At 27.8% G+C, this 22,311-nt stretch overlaps 1 protein-coding gene across 1 annotated transcript in view; it reads right to left on the bottom strand.

Moving 5' to 3' along the window:
* Positions 1-3,876: 3,876 nt before the first annotated feature.
* Positions 3,877-22,311, bottom strand: part of LOC100198084 (sodium/hydrogen exchanger 9B2) — a 52,204-nt gene continuing 33,769 nt past the window's right edge. Inside the window, exons 4-7 of the mRNA XM_065791778.1 lie at positions 14,490-14,642; positions 14,309-14,417; positions 11,650-11,786; positions 3,877-4,844 (exon numbers count right to left, since the gene is read on the bottom strand). Coding sequence (XP_065647850.1) covers positions 4,620-4,844; positions 11,650-11,786; positions 14,309-14,417; positions 14,490-14,642 — 624 coding nt within the window. The 3' untranslated portion in view covers positions 3,877-4,619. The remainder of the gene's footprint in view (positions 4,845-11,649; positions 11,787-14,308; positions 14,418-14,489; positions 14,643-22,311) is intronic.

The raw sequence follows: 22,311 nt of genomic DNA, 5'->3' as shown, positions 1-22,311 counted from the left end.
TTCGTGAAATCTCCAATTCATTTAGTAGATCGCAATACGCACTACGTATTTTCATCGACCTATCAAAAGCATTCGACACGGTCGATCGCAAAGTTCTACCTAAAAAACTCAAATTTTAGGGAATTAATGGTAAATTATGATTTTTTTTTTAAATATGAATAAAGAACTCAATCACATCTCTAACTGGTTTAAGTGCAACAAGTCAGCTTTAAACATTGACAAAACAAAATGAATCCTTTTCCACTCCCTCGCAATAAAGCGTTTTTTACCAAATAATTTACCTAAACTTTTTATTGATAAAATTGAAATAAAAAAGATGTCGGTCACAAGATTTTTAGGCATTTAGATTGATGAAAATATTACATGGAAGTATCATATCGACCAAATCGGCCAAAAGTATCGGAATTCTATATAAGGTCAGATACTATCTAAGTAAACAAAGTTCAATTCAACTCAACTACTCATTTATTCATAGCTATATAAATCGCACAGTGTGTGGACCGAGTGTGCCAAAATACCAAAAAAATCAATGTCAGCATTGTACGGTAAAAATTTGTCATAATGATGAAGATATGTTCATTAGAGGAAATATCTAGTTAAAAAAATATCAAATAATAATTTAAGCGTAATTTTTTGCGGCTATTTACACGTTAATTTGACATGTGTTCCAAAACGCCATTTCGCATTTTTCATTTATCAACTTTCTCACGCTACTATTGTTTTAAATTAACTTTATTGAATTTCATTTTAAAATATAATATTTTAATTAACAACGTTTTTTTCGCTCAGACTTTTGAAAACAATTTAACGTAAGTGTAATCATTAGTTTTTATGCATCGAAAACAAACAGTTTTTGATACTTTTTTTGCTACTAACCTTTACTATGAGGTATCAGATAAATTATCCTCCAATATCTTCCAAACATTTGACTATGTAAATCTCATGCTAAATGTATGTATATAGCCATGCATCATAAATATTTTGCTACTTTTTGCAATAAAAAAAGTTATAAGAAAAGAATGGTCTTCGGTTAATGGTCAGTTGATGAGAAATACTGAACATGTAAAAAAAATGTTTTGTACACAAAGAATACCTACAAAATCTTTCATCACTATTATGATATATAAGTTCTGTACATATAAATCTAAAAAAGTTATTTCATGACAAATACATGCATTGAAAAGTAATATTTTTAATGTTTACACTAATAAAAGTTGTCTTGTCCATTAAAACCATTTCGTATTTTTCACAAAAATATAATTTTTTTAATATTTTTTTAATATTATATAGTTACATGTTTATTACTTTATTTATGCATTTTATGTATAAATATAGCTATTCTAATAAAAAAAAGCTACGAAAATAGTTTTGGCACAAAAAACTCAATTTTGTCCCACTGCATCGTCAGAAACACGCAATGCAAGATCATTTTTACAAATCCATAAAGCTATAAACAAATATACTTTACGAAATAATAATTTATTAATCGAACCCTTCTGTCAAACAAAGTTTAATCAATTTTGCTTAAACTATCAAGCACCGAATTTATGGGACAAAATTGTTGTTCCAAATTTTAGTTTGTCAATTTCGTTTTCCGTTTTTAAAACTAAATTAAAAAACTATATTCTTTCTACTGGCAATATATGTAAGTATTTTTGAAATATAAAATTATTTTCACTCTAGATAATTTGTAAAATTATTTTCAGTTTTTGTTTATTCTATTTTGTTATTAAATCAATTGTATTTTTATTTTATTATATTTACACGTTTGATATATTTTATATGGTTCTGGCGACATGATCTTTTGGATCTTCTTTCAGATACCAAGTTTATATATTGCTATATAAACTTGGTATCTGAAAGAAGATCCAAAAAAAAATATATTGCTAAAAAAATTAAAAAATATATACACACACACACACACACACACACACACACACACACACACACACACACACACATATATATATATATATGTAAATTATGTTGGTGTATTTTACAAATACAGTGCTCAATGTTCTTAAAGAACAGAGCAATAATAAATTAGTAAAAAACACTTATCTAACTTTTATCTTCGACTTGAAGTTTCACCATTGTTGGATCATCAGGACGACTCTTCCTGATGATCTAGCAATGGTGAAACTTAAAGTAGAAGATAAAAGTTAGATAAGTGTTTTTTACTAATTTATATATATATATATATATATATATATATATATATATATATATATATATATATATATATATATATATATATATATATATATATATATATATATATATATATATAATACTACATAACCCACTATATCGCTATGTTGTGGCCCACTACAAAGTTTTTAATTTGCCTGCTATATTAGTATTACATAACTTGAGGCCTTCCCACCCACTACATAGCTTTTATACAACATGCTACAACATAACCTGTTATATAGCTACTACATAGCCCACTCATAGTTACTTGATAGCCCGCTATATATCTACTTTATAGCCCGTGGCCTGCAACATAGCTACTACATATATGTATATTTAATTTACGGGTACAACTTTTGATTTGATGTTGTAAAAATCAGGTAATATTGCGAAAATCAAGTAACATATTGTACATTATACTTTATATATAGGCATGTAGCAGCTACATGCCTATATATAAAGTATAATGTACAATGTTATACAATATATTATCTGATTTTCGCAATCAAAAGTTGTACACGTAAATACGACGTCAATTAACGTTAAATAAATTGCAATGGGGTTATTTTTAAAATAGTTTTATTTCATTATAGCGACTATAAATCCTTATTGATTTTTTTAATTTCTTTTTCACTAAGATCCTTTCATATCGATTATAAACGAAGTTAATTTTTTACTTTTACTCTATGCAACATAGTTTTCAAGTTTACTTCACAAAATAAAAATATCCACAGTCAGACGGATAACCGCTGTTTTTATATGATATATATATATATATATATATATATATATATATATATATATATATATATATATATATAGAATATATACACACACACACACATATATACTAATATATAATTAGTGATTTTTTATGAGTGATGTCTATTTCTTTATGTTTATCATAATTAACAACATTGATAACATAATATTATCATAACAATATTACGTTACCAAAAATAAAAAAAATGTTTTTTGTGGAGTTTAATTTCACAAAATTATATTCAACAAATTATTTTTATTCGGTACATATTTTCTTACTACACCCTAATTTATATATCAATTTTTACATCTTTAAAGTATCTAACCAAGTTTATGTTGCGGACAGGAAAAATGGTATGTTTGTTACCACATAGACAAAAAAAAAGCGAGACAAAAAATATTCGAGAATTTTTACTTCAGTGGGGAGTCTTTTTTTTTGTTGAGATTATTTAGGTGCTCCAAGAATTCCCTACGATCTTATCACAGAGCATCGCGGAAGAGTTTTAATTTAGGAAATTCACGTCTCCTTCCTTACCCATGTTGCAAATACGGCCAGAGCTGACTTTAGACTTCTTGATTCTGAGGCAAACGTTCAAACTACTGCGCCACGGCTGCTCAAGATCTTAAAAAAGTTAAACATGAAGTCTCACTTCTTTAAGATGTTCTGTGCCCAATTTTCCATCGTTACGATCTTACACCATTTGCACAAGAAGAAGAATTTAAATATATATATATTTATATTTATATATATATATATACATATATATATATATATATATATGTATATATATATATATATATATATATATATATATATATATATATATATATATATATACACATATACACACCCATAGTGTAGGCATCTTAATTTATTTAGATAATAAAGGTTAATATTGAGTCCAAAAAATACTAGTAAACTTTTCTTTTCATACTAACATATTATGTCAAAAGTTCTATGGGATACAACAAATAGTCAGTAAAAAAACTTTTAATAATAATCATATTTATAAATAAATATAATAAAAATATTCAAAAGTAATATTTTTTCAAAAATGTTTAACACAATTTTTATCAGCAAAATTTAATAAAAAACCTAATAAAACATTAAAATAATTTTTTTACAAAATTTATTTTTGTAGGCAAAATCTTTCAGTTAAATTTAAAAAATAATTTTATTCAAAATAGAAAAATATCTAATAAAACCTATTTTAAAATAATTACCCCACATAAAAATTAACTTCTACAAAAGAAATAATCACTTTGTATAAAAATACAGTTTAATTACAAAAAAACCAACCTTTATAAAAATAGAAAAAAAATAAAAAAATTCAATAAAATGATAATAATTACACGTAAAAAACACAAACAATACACGCAGAGACGCGTATTGTTTGTAAATACGCGTATTTCAAATATGCGTAGAGATTTGCTAAACTTTTATAAGTTTAATAGTTTTTGTTCATAAAAATTTTAACAATTTTATAGACGCTCTTTTTAAATTTTACCTTTTAAATAAGTACTCTATCTTATTTATTTACTATCGCCACATGTAAGCACATCCCATACCCATTATTATAAATCTCCCGTTCCAGTCATTTAATTGTTTTAATGTTCTATTGTTAAAGATCATGGATCATTTATCAAGAATCATTTATCAAGTATCACAGGGCATTTGATTCTTGAACATCAGATGTTACATCTTTATCATCTGTTTTCTTACTTAAACACTTCGGACCTGAAAATGCAATCAATAGAGCTCCCAAAGGAGCCGTCACCAGAATAGAAAGGACAGCAATAGTTAAAATTTCTATTCCAACACGTCCTTGCCACTTTTTGTAAAGACCAAGTGATTTTGCTGTTGAATATGGAATAGAACCTATAGCAGCCTAAAAAACAAAAAAATCTCCAAAAAACAAAAAAATACTGCAAAAAACATTTGAAAAACATTACAATATAATTAAACATTTAGTTAAAAATAAAAAAACTCCAAAAAACAATTGAAATTCATCTCTATTACATTATATGTCAAAAATATATACTTGAAACAAAAAAATATTTCCGCAGATTAATAAAACCTTTTTGTTTTCAAAATTTCTGAACATGATTTTTAATGTAGATCGACACCATCCAGTATAATTTAAAAAAACAAATTAAATATATCAAACTGTAATTTTGAAAAACTATGAAAAAACAGCTATAATATAAATCATAACATAAACATAAAACCTCAAGACTATTCTATACAAGACAAATTTAGTATAAACGGCTCGCCATATCTGTTTATACAATTAGGTCTAAAACCAATTCTTAAAATAAATTTTCTCTGACCGAGCTAGCAACCACTAATTTGTGTTAAAAAACAATCGGTTAACAAAATAATCATCTGAAAAATGATTTTCAATGTGATCACTATCGCAATAATCTTGTTTAACCATGGTAGTGTTTGCTTGTAGAAAATGGCAACCATGGTAGTGTTTGTCAGTAGAAAATGGCAACCATGATAGTGTTTGTGAGTAGAAAATGGTAACCATGATAGCGTTTGTTAGTAGAAAATAGCGACCATGGTAATGTTTGTGAGTAGAAAAGTAAAATATGTACAAACCTTATCACAATATTATTATCACAATGAGACACAAGCTTAACAGTTAAAGCAGAGCAAACATTTGTAATACATTTTTGACTTGATCTGAGCATTTGATAAAGACCAAAGCATTTAACCTGATTATTGGAATTAATACAATGACATTTCATTTAATAAAAGCCAAAAAATATCATCCTCCTAGTCTTTATTGAGACTTGAGTCATTATTCAAAATTATTATTTTTAAACAAGTTTAAAGTACTTTGATTTATAATTATTTTTTTTTGTATTTTGTTTTATTAAATATTTATTAAATATTCAACTTAATAGAATATATAAATATAATAGAATATATAAATTGTGTATTCTACAAGAATCTTGAAATTGCTGCTATAGAACATTTAATACATAATAATAATTCATAACAATAGTTGATATAAGTGCAAATAGATGCATTCCTTTTAAATTTGTGTTGTTTAGACTCTTTGTTCCCTTAAAAAACTGTTGTTTTTTTTCCAAAAGTTCAAAGGTTAATCAAAGCATTCATATTGCGTTCTTTGTACATTTTAAAAGAATTGAACAATTTTTGAAATTATTTGTAAGAAAAACCTATTTTAAACAAATCTATTACCTTGGATATCGAACATATTTACAAAAAATATCAATAAAAAAACTGCAATACGAGGTGTGTTCAAACAATACCCGGAATTTTTAAATTTCGCAGGTTTGGAGAGTCTGATTGTCAGCATTTTTCTTTTTGTTGGTATACATGCCCCTAAAGTATGATAAAATTCTCAGCTATATTTATTGTTTACTTTGTTTGTGGTAGTCGCTAAGGTTCGACGTGTTTTTATGAGCTCGGCGATCTTTGCTTCTTTAAAAAATGGAAGAATTGAAGAGTCAAAGAATTTGTATTAAATTTTGCGTAAAAAATGAAATAAAATGTAACAAAGTGTGTGAAATATTGCAAAAAACCTACGGTGAGCCTGCAATGAAAAAAACAAGTGTTTATAAGTTTACAATAAACGCTTCCAAGATGGCCGCAAAGACGTTGAAGATGATGAACATTCCGGTCGACCCAGCATGTCAATAATCGATGATATGTGATAAAAGGGGTAAAAATGGTTATGAATGATCGCCAAATCACAAGAGAAGTTGCCGATGAAGTTGGCATATCAATTGGCTCATGTCATAACATTTTTTAAAATGTTTTGGGTATGAAACGAGCGGCAGCAAAATTTATTCCAAAACTGCTAATTTTCCACCAAAAAAACAATTGCATAAACATCACTTAGGAGCTGCTAAATGACATCAACGACAATTCAAGTATGCTTGAAAGGGTTAAAACTGGTGATGAAACATGGGTGTTTGGTCATGACATTGAATCCAAAGCACAATCGTTGCAATGGTAGCACCCTGAATCATGAAGGCCGAAAAGAGCACATCAAGTTCAATCAAATGTTAAGGTTTTGCTCACTGTTTTCTTCAATTATAATGGCGTAGTTCATCTTGAGTTCTTACCACAAGATCATACGGTTAATAATGAGTATTACCTTGAAGTTATGTGACATTTATGTGAAGCAACTCGGAAAAAAACGCCCCAATTTATGGGAAATCAATTTATGGGAAATCAATTTATGGCTTTTGCACCACAATGATGCACCTCTTCACTCATCCTTGCTTGTTCGTAATTTTTTGGCCCAAAACAACATCGTAGTCATGCCCCAACCTCCATATTCACCAGATATGGCTCCATGTGACGTTTCTTATTCCCAAAACTGAAGAAAACCTTAAAAGACCGTCATTTCACAAGTATAGATGACATTAAAACCGCATCGCTGAATGAACTAGAGGCTATCCCAAAGATCGAGTTTGAGAAGAGTTTCAAGGATTGGCAGAAGCGCTGGCACAGGTGCATAGTATCAAATGAGGACTACTTTGAAGGGGCCAACATTAATGTAGACGAATAAATAAAATTTTCTTGAAAATTTTTTTATTTATTTGTCTACATTAATGTTACAAAAATCTTATTTTTATTGTATAAATTTTTTATATATGAGGTGTGTTCAAAAAATTCTGGGTATTTTCTGAACACACCTCATATATACAAAATTTATACAACAAAAATAAGATCCAAAACAAGTATTCAGAATATCCCACCTTTTTGGTAGCTACCTTCAATCAAATGAAATCATACAACTCCTTTCTATTTAATCTTTTCTCCTAATTCATTTTCCAAGCAGTATGGAAAAAAAAAATTTCTGGAAAAAAAATTGTTATAAATAACGTCACTTTTCTCTTCCTAGATAATGTTTAGTTATTATTCAGTTGTAATCAGGGCTGTTTTGTGATCTTTGTAAGCCCTAGGCACTTTTACATTTGTAGGCCCAACTGTTAAGTTGGTCTTTAAAAACATAAAATCAAAAAATCATTATCATTTTAATGACAAAGTTTTTCTCATATATCGCAAAAATATGAAAAACACCTATAACAAGCAGAATAATTTTTGTACATGGTAAATATTTTGTAATATTATGCAAAAAAGATGCGTTGCTTGTAAAAAAGATGTGTTGCATGCAAAAAAGCTTTTGGGTTTAAATACTACTTTAGATGTTATACTAGTTGCATTAATTTTAATGTAACAATTTTGTTGCATTAATTTTGTTGCATTAATTTTATTTATTATTATTTTGCAAGCAAAAACATAAACAAAAGTAGTAGTAACAATAATGATGATGATAATGATATTAATAATAAAACAGTAAAAAACAATAAAATTTTAGTTATTTATATACTATAATTAAAGTATAATTATATTTTAACACCTATGATTGAACTTTAGCCACAAGATAAGATGTAAGTCTGAAAATTTTTATTATATTATTTAATATTTATTTATACTTATTATAGCATCAAATAAGGATCTGTAAAACGAGTAATGGGAGGTAAATATGTTAAATATGTTAACTCTATCAAAATGGAGTTTTATTTTTCATTTAATAATTAATCAATCAAACATACTCTGAACAAGTTTCAGAGATATTTAAATAAAGTAAAAAAATAATAATATTAAAATAGTATTCTTAATAATAATAACAATAAGGATAAATAATAATAATAACAATAAGAATAACATATTTTTTGGGGATTTTATGTATATTTTATAAATATTTTGATTTAAATTATTTTTAATAATACTACTTTATTTAAAATTCTATATGAAATATAAAATCTCTGTGTAGCTCAATATTTTTATATATTTATTTTTATATAATAGTTTTTTTGTTGATATTTCTTGTAATTAAGTTCGATAACAATTTTATACACAGTTTTATGTTGGCATACTATAACATTTTAGTATGTCAGAAAATAAATATTGTTATTATATTATAGTAATAACAATATTTTTGGCGGACAATAATTTTGGTAGACAATATTTTGCCATCTAAAAAAAATCAGTCAAAAAAAACTTTTGTATTTCACAATCTCTTAAATAGTTCAAATAGTTAACTTTGTGACACATTTTCCAGACAATCCAAATCACTCCTTGATTCGTGTCTTGTCTCTGACTCTAGCTTGCATTGAGTATCTCTTTGTTTTCAATTAAATGGCTCTGACCATGCAATGATATAAAACTTTCATCTTACACTTCTTTTTCAGACTCACCAATTCACATTGCATATCATTGCACTACTTACTTCTACCCAAAAGCTGAATGGAATTCTTTTTGTGATTTTCTTCATGATAGTCCCTGAGCTGATATTGTCTCTCAGTTAATGATTGCGCTTCCTATATAACCTCCTAGATCCAGACAGGTATAGAAGCTTTTATTCCTTTTTGTCGGTTTCAAATCAAATCTCCTTTTTAATCATGGTTTTCACCTTCTTCTGCAGCTGCTATATTTAATCGTAATCATTTTTTCATCTTTTTCATAAGAATAACTCTCTTAATAACAAACTTTTGCAAGATATCAATGTAAAAAGGTGTGGTCTGATGCCAAGTTCCATTATTCCTAGTTTACTAAACCTCATTATCTCAGAAGTTAGGTTTTAATAACTTATGGAAAATTTTCAACAGTTTCTTTAACAAAGGCAAGTCGAACATTCCATCTTTAATTTAAAGGATTATTTCTCACAAAGGTAATATTGCAAAAATATATTTCAATTAATTAACTCTTGAATCTAGTGCCATATTCTTCATTCAATTCTAGTTAAACAGGATAACTCAATGTTAGACATCCCAATCACTCCGGCTTTTGTTACTAAAGTCATTTCTCAACTAAACTCTACTATGGCTTGTGGTCCAGACAACATTTCTGTCATGGTCTTACAGAAGTGTTCTCTAGAACTCTCTTCAAATCTCACTCAACTATTAAAACTTGTTTCCCTGCCTTCTGGAAAATGGCATCTGTGGTTTCAATTTCTCCAAAACTCTGGAGAACACTTTAACCCCTCCTATCGTCCAATTTTTATCAAGCCTTTGAGTTTTTGATCAACAAATTTCTAACATCTCATCTTGAGACTAATATCTTATTCATTAACAATCAATACAATTTCTCAATCTATGGCTGACTTGCTAACTACTGTAACTACTTTCTAACTACTGTAACTAAAAGATTCTATTTTGCATTAGATGAAGTCTAATGATAAAATGAAGAATAATAAAACTTTTATTTATCTTCATATTTTCCTGACCTCAACCCTAAGCTTTTTAAGTCTTCTGCAAACCATTTTTTTGTTATTTAACACTAATTTTTTAACTGACAACTTAATAGTGGTTACCTACAGCTTTGTTGAGAATAAATTAGCATTAAAAAAAAAAAAAAAAACAGAAAAAACAACAACAATATATCGTGATGTTAGAATAATAGAGTTTTATCTCCTTTTTGTAATGTTGAGAGAATTTAACAAAATTTTTTATACTCTCTTAAATTTTTAAAACTAAAAGTAAAAATTTGTTAAATTCATTAAAATAAGAGATCAAAATATTAAATTTGTTTAATTGATTGCTTAGAACACACATTTATTATTATTAAGTAATATAAAATGGTATAAGACAAAATAGCGTATTAGTACATAAAAATTATAAGGTCATATCTACTAATTTTCATGGAAAGAAAATTTAATTTTCTGTTTTTATTTACTATATTATTTTAATTTTCAAAATTATATAATTTTAATATATTAATCTTATTATTATTATTTACATAATATTTAATAAAACGTGTTTTATTAAATATTTTATTAAAATGTTTTTGTGTTTTCATTGTTAGTTTCAACCTTATTTAAAGTTGGAATTAACAAAAAATTTGTAAACATGCAATTTTAAAAATTATAAAAGTAAGAATATAAAATTAATTACAAAACATAACTAACATAAAAAAGCATATACTTTATCGATATAAACAACAAAAGTTGTAAAATAATTGAGCCATTAAAAATCAAAAGTTAAATTCTCTAAGTTAAATCATATTGTATAATATCATATAATAATATTTTAATATCACATAATAATATTTTAATATCACAAAATATCATATCATATAATAATATTTTAATATCACAAAAAAAATATATATACAAAGCCGTAACTGCCAGGGTGGTCTAGGCCCCCTAATAATTTTTTTATAAGAAACCTTTTATAAAACATATAGAATTTCTATAGCATTTATTTTCTTGAGATAAACTTAAAATCTGCAAAAACCTTACATTTCTCAATATGCAAAACGTTACATTTCTCAATATGCAGTATTTATTGTAATACACGTGAGGTTTTTACACATCACAATTCGATTGTGATGTGTAAAATCGAATAATGTTATTATCAATATTTTTCAGAATTATTATCAGCATTCTATTATTAAAACTAATTTAAAAAGGTTTTTTTAGTTATTATAAGTTGATATTTTCAAATTTTTTCTTGATCATAACTCTCCCCACCCCCTTTTTTTTTCAATCAAAGAAACCCCAGGCCCCCCTCCCAATATCAAAATTGCGGTTACGGCTCTGATATACATATATATATATATATATATATATATATATATATATATATATATATATATATATATATATATATATATTAAAAACTATTTTGAAACTACCAGCATACCTGAACAGTTGCTTTAGGTAACCAAGTTATAGCACAAAATAATTTTTCTTTAAAAGAGAGGTTGTTTCCGGATACTACCAAAAGTACAGTGAAAGAGCGAACTACAAGTCCAATAAAAAGAATTGCCAGACCTTTTCCTATTGGCAAAAATAAATGAAAGGTTAAAAATAGTTTTAAAATTTTTATTTATTTTTTATTATTTATTGTTCTTAAATATTGTTATATGAAAAAACCACAAAAATTACAAATACAACACACACATGTTACGAAAACAACACACATGTTGAAGAATAATTAAAAAAACTTATTTACAACTCTGGCTGTCAGCTATAACTTATTAAAGTTGATATATAGATTTGTTACTTGAGTTTTTTGTTTGCCTGATTAAAAAATCTATTAAAGTTAAAATCTTTAGTGATTTATACCAATAGCTTTCTTTTTTACTAAGGTAAATTAGTTAAGATAATCAGTGATTACCTTAAAAGGTAATCATTAATTACCTTATAAGGTAATCACTGATAGAAACCAAAAAATCACCAGAAAAGTATTTATTCTGTTGTAAAAATTATTTGCTAAATCTTAATGCAGATGAAAATTAAAATTGATATTGAAGTGAAGTTTGCATTTGCAAAACCTATTATAAAACCTATTTGTTAAACAAATTGACTTTCAATATGGCTGCAAACACATTGACTTTCAATATGGCTGCAAACAAATTAACTACTAACATTTTTTTGGTGACTATATCAATCTAGTAGCACCATACTAAACCTTTTTCTAAAATATTAATTTCATTATTAAGATACGGAGACCACACAGATACAGTGAATTCACTTAATGGTCTAACAAAAGTTGTGCACATAGTTTTTAGTAACCCAAGCTATTCTATATGCACAATTTTTAAGGATTTACCAAGATCTGCACCACATGACTTCTCTGTATCTAAACATTTTATTCTGTTAAGAATATCTGTGTAGGAGATTTTATGAAAATCTAACTTTTTTACTTTATTATGATTTTTTAGACTCAAATGCTCAGTTTATTTCCTTGAACAAATCTTGGAACTTGTTAAGTAGATTTTAAAATTAAGTAGATTTACTACCTGGTTCAGGTCATTTTTTACACTTATAATGTAATGCTCTAAATGAATTATTGATCTATTGTTGCTTATTCATGTATTTTTAAAATAAATTTGTAAACATTTTTGTATTTTTTCACATGAGCTTTGACAGTCTTGATTTCTTAACAAAAGCTAATATGTTACTTTTGATAACATTGTTGTTTGATAAATAAAATTCTTTGAGTGTTGTTTGATAAAAATCAAAACAGGAAAAAAAGTTTATCTGTTTATTCAAATCAATTTCATCAAAATTGACAGCCTACTAAAGAATTCAAACTAAGCTCCTTCTAACGAATAAATGGTTAATATTTTTCTTTTTTCTACTAATATTATTATGAATGATAGCTTCAACAGCTCTTCCATCAACCAAAACTCAATCTCGCATTACTTGTTATTATAAAAAGTTGCATCTTTTTACTGAACCGCTCCTTAAAGAAACTTTAATCACCCAACTTTTTTTTCTTAAACAACTCGGAACATCTAAACATGCTTTTAATTTCTCCTGTTTTCCTGACTTATACCATTTACAGTTTTTTAAATCTTTTGTCAACAACGTTTTATCAACGTTTTATCAACGTTTTAAACTTTTTTCTGTATAAATTTATTTTGTATGCAATATATTTTAATATTAAATTTAAATTCCAAATGTTTACTAGTTTAATTAAAATCAATTTTTTTTTAAATTTCAATGAAGTCAGAAAATAATAGCTTTTTAAAGTGGTTATTATTTTTAAGTTGATGTTTTTTAAGGAAACAAAATATCATAGCAGGAAACAAGACTTTTTAATAAACATAAAAAAAAATCATGATTAATATATATTGGAATAACTGAAAAGCAGAGAAACCATAACTAATCTTTAAAAACTTCTCAAAATATGAAAAACTTTAGGAGCTTCATTCAGAAAGTTTATTTCACCATAAACTTTGTAATAATAGTCACTTTATCTTATCAGAAAAATTTTATTCTTGTTAGCTTTTCAAAGCCATTTTTGTAATCCATTTTTAATATTTTATCTTTTAAAAAGGATAATGTGATAGTGGTTCAATTGTAAAAAGCAACAGTTTGTAGAGATATCAACATTTTGTAAAGAGGTCAATTTCCAAACTAGTGGAAGTATCCCTGTCAACTTGTTGCTCTACGTAGCTTTTTTTTTGTTGCTAAGGTTCATGTTTTAAAAACTAATAAAAATTTTATATTTTTTAATATTATAGAGAAGAAGAGAATGCAGTAAGCTTTTGCACCTTTGCAAGAGTAATTTTCTTTTTGCAAAGAAATTATTCTTTCTTGAAATACCATTTTAAATACAAAATATTTTAATGTTTTAAATAAAATTTGAATTTATACATTTAAGTTTTTTACTTAAGTGTTTCTAATTTTAACCTAAAATTAGAAACACTAACTTTATTAATTTTTATAAAAATAAAGAGAAAATCAAACAACTTTTTTATCAAAATCTGTCAAAACCCTAAACAAATAGTAAAAGTTGATTTTTTGGTTTTCTATTTAAAAAAATTGTGCATTAATACTAAAAAACTAACCAATGAGACTTCCAATCAGATAGTCTATAACAACCTCTGCACCGATAAGACCAAATAACAAAGGTTCAAGGTAGTACCATATCATGCTAAACACTTTCTCTACATGCACCTAAAAATTTTTTTATTCATAAGTATATTTAAAAAATTTATTAATTCAAGACAAAAGTTGTTCAATACTTACTTTATCTTGCTCACCCCAGCCATACCCAGCCACTGTTGCCATACAAAGCACTCCAAGAGCACCAGCACCTTTTAGTTTAATTAAGACAAATCCAAACAGAAAAAATAAGGAGCAAAAAAGTAGCAGAGCTGAGCGAAGAGCTACAACATTTTTCTAAAAATATAAATTGAACTTAAAATTGATTAAACATTTTTTTAATTTTCAGAAGTTTTAGTTTTTTACTTAAAAACTATTTTGGATTTTTAAACAGAGTTTATAAATTATTCTTATTTTAAGAAGTCACAAAAACAAAACAGAAGTATCAAATGAACAAAAAATTTGCAATAGAAAAAACTAGTAGCTCAGTTTGCCAATCATAACTTTTGCAGATGATTTGCTATTGTTTATCACTTTTTACCTACCATTTTTAATCTACCATTTTCTATATAGTGTTTTTTATGTTTTAACTATAGTGTGTTTATATAAGCATAGTAAGCATATGTTATATATGGATAAGCATACAGTTTTGTTTATCTTTATAGCATACTGTAAAATGTTTTTCATCTTCAATTGCTTAGAACAGGAAACTGATTTTGAATTTGATCCCACTTCTGTAACAGCTTGGGGTTGCAGTAGCTTATGAATTTTAACTCGCATAAGACTCAGTTATTTATTACAAACAACTGTTGCAATACTATTGACATTCCTATGTCAATGAATTGCAACCCTTTCACTGAGTCCTCTTCTTCATGTCTTCTTGGATTATCATTCACTACTGATCTCTCATGGAAACCATATATACAACTGATTGTGAAGTTAGCATCTGCTAAGGTTGCTTTTCTTTTTGTGCTCATAGTTATCTTACTCCTGATTCTGTTTCCTACCTCTATAAATTTCTTTTTAGTCCATGTATAAAATACTGTTGTCATATTTGGTCTGGTTCTTCTAATGACACTCTTTCTTTTCTAGACAAGGTCTAAAAATACATTGCAAATATAGTTGGACCTGCCTTATCTGCCAAACTTGAGCCTCTCTCCTATGATCTGATTTTAGTAGTAGTGGGCCAGCATTATGTAAACAGCGCACCCCATAAGTAGAGTACTCAACAAAACAATAGTTGTAAAAGTTCCAGGTAAAAAATGAAAAAGTATTCAAACTAAGATGAGTAAAATATATTTATTAGTTAAACTTTAACAAACTTCTTAATTTTTTCTCCAACACAGAAGGCCTTTTATATTATGTGAATATTTTTGGAACTACATGATATTGAAGTTTTAATTTTCCATACTTCACAAGATGATGTGGTAAAATGGTTAATAAACTGTAGGGCTCTTGGTTGAGTAAAGGCTAGAGATGGTGTCTCGATAAAAATACTCATCTTGGGCAGATGTTAAATGCACCCGGCTACTGTCTTGTAGAAGGCCTCCTAGGCAAAGACTTAAGGGGTAAACAGATTCTATCTGTTGACCAGCCTCGCACCCCTTCTTCATCTATTAGGCTGGCGCAGATGTATTTTTAATACATTGTTTCCAGTTTAGGATGTTGAATGCTGGATCTTCTTGACTCAATGCATGGGTTTGCTTGTGTCACTGTTTTTATGACTAGGCAACTCATTCTATTATCTCCTAATGAGGGTACAGCTCTAAAACTCAGTTTTATGGTTCTGAGGCCGGCTGGTAGTCAGGTTTCCCGAACTCTGTGGTAGCTCTCAGAGAGGCTGATTCCATCAACAGCTGAAAAATATCAAAGTATTAACAGTGCCATGTTGCGCATGGATGGTGTCACTGTTTGTACTTTTGGTGTGCATTGTGGAGGCCACATTTGGAGCCCTTTGTTACGGCTTAGGGTTTATTAGTAGTAATGAGGCAATTGCTTGGGCTATTAAACGGTGTTCTGAGTACTATCTATGCTTTGAGTCAAGTTCTTTAATCTAATTTAAAAATGAATAAAGTACCAAAAACTATAAAACACAAAAAACCATCATCATCACCATGTTCTCTAAACCTATCATTCACTAATATTCGTGGTCTTCGAAGTAACTTTTCTTCTGTTGAGTCTTATCTCTTACAAAGCTCACCAGACCTACTTGCTCTTTGTGAGACTAATTTGAGTTCGGCTGTCTCATCTTGTGATCTTAGTGTTGATGGTTATCTTCCTCTGATTCGTAAAGACTCCAATAGTCACATGCTTGGCCTCGGCATTTACATTCGTAAGAATTCACCCATTTGTCGTGTAACTAGGTTTGAATCCACAGACTATTCTTTCATGTGCTTTCGTTTAGCACCACTTCACTCTATTGCCTTTCTCTTTGTTCTATATCGCTCTCCTTCATCTCAAGACTGCACTCTTTTTGATGTTATTTCTGATCATATTGACCAAGCCCTCTCTCTTTATCCATCAGCTAATATAGTTGTTGTCGGTGACTTTAATGCTCACCACTCTGAATGGCTTGGCTCTAGTATCAGTGACTCTGCAGGCATTAAAGCCCTTAACTTTTGCCTTTCTCAATCCCTAACTCAAATAGTCAACTTTCCAACTCGCTTTCCTGGCAACCCTAATCATTTACCTTCTCTACTCGACTTATGTCTTGTTTCTGATCCTAGTCAGTGCTCAGTTTCTCCGCATTCACCCTTAGGTTCTTCTGATCACAGTTTGATCTCTCTAAAACTAATATCTCATTCTCCTTCATCACCTGAATCCCCCTATTACCGAACCTCTTTCAACTACAGTAAAGCTGACTGGGATTCTTTCCGTGACTTTCTTCGTGATGGCCCTTGGGTAGAAATCTTTCAACTTCCTGTCGACAAATGTGCTTCTTACATAACTTCGTGGATTCAGGCTGGCATGGAATCTTTTATTCCCTCTCGACGATTCCAGGTCAAGTCTCACTCTCCTCCATGGTTTTCCTCGCACTGTGCTGCTGCGATTGCCAATCGAAACCGTTACTTCCATATTTATCAGCAAAACTATTCTCCAGAAAACAGGCGTCTGTTTATTACTGCTCGAAACAACTGTAAAAAGGTTTTGTCTAACGCCAAAACCCGCTATTCTCAGGTCATGAAATCTCGTACCTCATCTCAAAAATTAGGCTCTCGTGACTTCTGGAGAATCTTTAATAATATCAATAATAAGGGCATATCTATAATTCCACCTCTCTTGTATGGTTCAGACTTTGTCACCTCACCTAAAGACAAAGCTGAATTGTTTGCTAAAAAGTTTTCATCAATATGATCTCTTGATTCCACTAGTTGCGTTCTACCTGATATTGCCAACAAACAGGTTGATCCTTTGCTTGACATTCATATCACTCCAGCATCTGTATCTAAAGTGATTTCCTGCCTAGATTCTTCTACAGCTTGTGGCCCGGACAACATACCTTGTCTTGCAGTAGTGTTCTCCGGAGCTGTCGTCTATACTCTCAAAACTATTCAACAAGTGCTTATCAGAGTCTTGTTTTCCAGCCTGCTGGAAAGCCGCATCTGTTATCCCTATCTTCAAAAATTCTGGGGAGCGATCTGATTCGTCTAACTACCGTCCCATTAGTCTTCTTCCTATCATAAGCAAGGTTTTTGAATCTTTAATTAACAAACACTTAATTTCTCATCTTGAATCTAATAACTTACTTTCTGACCATCAATATGGATTTCGATCTTCTCGTTCTACAGCTGATTTGCTAACAGTAATAACTGACAGGTTTTATCGTGCATTAGATGAAGGTGGAGAGGTTAAGGCCATCGCTCTTGACATTTCAAAAGCTTTTGATAAAGTTTGGCATGCTGGTCTTCTCCATAAACTTTCTTCTTATGGTGTATCCGGCAACATCTTTAAGATCATTGAATCCTTCCTTTCCAATTATAGCATAAAAGTTGTCCTCGATGGACAACACTCTTCTTCTTATTCTGTAACTTCAGGGGTTCCTCAAGGTTCTATCCTTGGCCCTATACTCTTTTTAATTTACATTAACGATCTTCCAGATATTCTCACATCTAAGGTGGCATTGTTTGCTGATGATACTACCATTTATTCTTGTCGTGATAAGAAACCAACACCTTCTGATTGCTTGGAGGGGGCATTTGAGCTTGAAAAGGATCTCACTTCTGCTACAGCATGGGGCTCACAGTGGCTGGTGAACTTTAATTCAGATAAAACTCAATTTTTTTCAGCCAATCGTTATCGCAATAGTTTAGATCTTCCTATATTTGTGAACGGTGATGTACTCGATGAGTCACCTACTCTTCATCTTCTAGGATTAACTCTTACTTCCAATCTTTCTTGGAAACCATATATCAAATCAGTTGCAATATTAGCATCTGCTAAGGTTGCATCTCTTTATCGAGCTCGTCACTTTCTTACTTGGGATTCTATTCTCTATCTCTATAAATCTCAAATCCGGACTTTTATGGAATACTGTTGCCATATCTGGGGCGGATCTTCTAATGATGCCCTTTCTCTTTTAGACAAGGTGCAAAAACGCATTGTAAACATAGTTGGACCTGCTCTTGGAGCCAACCTCCAACCATTATCACATTGTCGTAATGTTGCTTCTTTTCTACAAATACTATAATGGGCACTGCTCTAAAGAGCTAGTGTCTCTTGTGCTATCTACTAAAATTCATTCTTGTGTTACTCGTCATTCAATTAAGTGTCATCCTTTTTCTGTGACTGTTCCTAAGTGCTCCAAAAACGCTTATTCGTCTAGTTTTTTTCCTCGAACATCAGTTCTTTGGAATTCGCTTCCTTCATCTTGCTTTCCTGATTCATATAAATTGCAATCTTTTAAGTCGTCCGTTAATCGTTATCTTGCTCTTTAATCTTCATCTTTTCTCTTTCAGTAACTTCCAACTTTAATTAGTGGCTGCTTGCAGCCTTGTTGGAAGCGAAGATGTTTAAAAAAAAAAAAAAAATAAAAAAAAAAAAAAAGGAGTCAATATCAACAACATTAAAGAAAATAATAGATTTTATAATAAAAACAATTATTAACATAAGAAGAACTAAAGGGTTAAATTTCACAAAGATAAAAATGAGAAATGAAAATAAAAGAAAAGCATTAAGTGAAAAAATTTAATAACACTCTATGAAATAGTGTCTAATTAATATAATGAACTTAAAAAGCATAAATATTTATACCAAAATTTAGTGAAAAGTTTTTACTTTTGTTTACAACATTAATACAACAAACATTTTTTTTGCTATAAAATTCGTCAAATATTAACAATTATCTGTTTTCTTTTTGAAAACTGCTATCCAATAACTTTTTTATAAAAGAAATTTTCAAGTTAATTTTAATATAATTCAAAGTTTTGTATACTAAATTTATTAGCATTAAAAGCCTTTCAAATAAATATCAGTAGTGCTATTTTTGGTACTGTTGCTAAATTTTTGTGTTCAAAAAAAAAATCTAAATTACATTTAGTCACCATGAGTAAGTATTTCAATGGATTAAATTGTAATTATACTAAAAAAAAAAAAAATGTATCGTGCTTTTGATTGTACAAATGTTTATATAAAAAAGCTTTCATTGTTGAGATCAAGAAAGATAAAAAGTTAGAAAAAGGTTTAAAAACACTATTGTGGACATATTGACAGGTACAAACATGGTTGTGAAATCTATCAGTTAATAGTTTTGCAATAAAAAATATGTTATTAGTTTGACCTGTATAAACTAAACTAATAGTTTATTTATTTAAACTATTATTTTATTTTATTATTATTAAGTTAAACCTTTTAAGAAGAAGATGATTTTGAAATATTTAATGGAACCATATGGAAAATTAGAAGTCAGATCAAATGCAACAACAAAAATGTAATTAATTACCTTAAATGTTTGTCATGTAATAAATGAGTGACATATATCGGTAAAACAAAAAATTTAACATATAAAAAATATTTTAGTTGCAGCACTATCAAATGATAGATTTGACATGTTTATACCTACAATAGTGCTTTTGAATCTTTGTTTATACCTACAATAGTAGATTTTGAACCATTTTTTTCTAATACTCAGCTCAATAATTTAAGCTTTTTGCTATTATATGAAAAACATAATCAAAAGCATAACACATTTTATTTTTTTAAGTATAATTACAATTTAAACCATAACCATAGAAACTCATTACAACAAAATGTAATTTACATTTTTTTGAATACAAAAATTTATATATATATATATATATTGTCTTATGCCAAGGAAAATCTTCTTTTGGTTTGAAATTCTAACAAGACAACGACCCCAAGCACACCGCCAAAAGTGTTAAAATGTGCTTTATCGCTAACAAGTGGCCCTCACAGTTACCAGACCTAAATCTGATAAAAAATTTGTGGAAGGAAGTTGACAGAAACATAATTGGATCAACTGTAACAAATTTAGACCCATTTTGGATTGAAATAAAGGTTGCTTAAGACACCATTATGCCTGAACTATGCTAAAAATCTCGTCAATGGGCTGTCGTTGTCAAGCAGTTATTGACTCAAAAGGATATTAATATAAAGGATATATTAATTTACCTAAAATAAAGTTTTCTTAACTATTTATACAAAGAAATGATTTTTATAGCAAAGGGACAAGATGATAATTTTTTAACAGAGTTTGCTAATTAAATTTCCCCTTATTCTTAACCTCTAAATCATTTATATGAATTAGAGGTACAGAATACAATTTAATACAGTACAGAATTTAGTACAGAATAAGTTAATTTATTTTTTTACTCAGTAAAGTTATCTTCTAAAACTAATATTTTATTAGGCAAAAAAAGTTTAGATCTCAAAAACTCAGATCTCTAGAAAAAATATCATTTCATATTAAACATTGATCTGTGCAATTTATTTTGGCGCCATTGTATATGTGTATATATGTATGTGTATATATATACACATACATACATACATATATATATATAATATATATATATATATATATATATATATGTATGTATTTATATATATATATATATATATATATATAAATACATACATATATATATATATATATAAATACATACATATATATATATATAAATACATACATATATATATATATATAAATACATACATATATATATATATACATATATATATATAAATACATACATATATATATATATATATATATATATATATATATATATATATATATATATAAATACATACATATATATATATATATATATATATATATATATATATATATATATATATATATATGTATGTATGTATGTGTGTATATATATATATATATATATATATATATATATATATATATATATATATATATATAAGTAATCTTCATATAAATTGATTATTATTTTTAAAATTTTTATAAAATTTCACTTCTTTTGATACCCAACATGATATGCTTTTGAAGAACTTTTTTAGAATATTAGGGACCTGTCTGATGTTTTTTAAAAACTTTTTAAAAATATTAGGGACCTGTCTGATGTTTAAGGGTCTTGAGCAACTCTTGAAATTTTTTTTTATTCAAAAATTTTTTAAATTTAGTATTAATTTATTACATAGAAAACTTTTTGGGGGTGGCAGCAGACAATTTCAAAAAAAGTTGTTTTTAGAATCACCCTAATATATATATATATATATATATATATATATATATATATATATATATATATATATATATATATATATATATATATATATATATATATATATATATATATATATATATATATATATATATAACACGCACAGACCTCCTTATTTAGTCTCAGTAACTATTAAAGTATTTGGTCTCTAAGAAATTGTTTTGTTGAAGGTGTTTTAGAAAAAAAAAAAGAAAAATTGCGATGAGTTTACAGGATATTTTTACATTTTATAATTTTGATTATTTTGT

The sequence above is a fragment of the Hydra vulgaris genome, chromosome 02 (assembly GCF_038396675.1).
Source record: "Hydra vulgaris chromosome 02, alternate assembly HydraT2T_AEP".
Lineage (NCBI taxonomy): Eukaryota > Metazoa > Cnidaria > Hydrozoa > Anthoathecata > Hydridae > Hydra > Hydra vulgaris.
The sequence above is the reverse complement of the archived record's forward strand: the minus strand, read 5'-3'. Positions and strand labels throughout refer to the sequence as shown.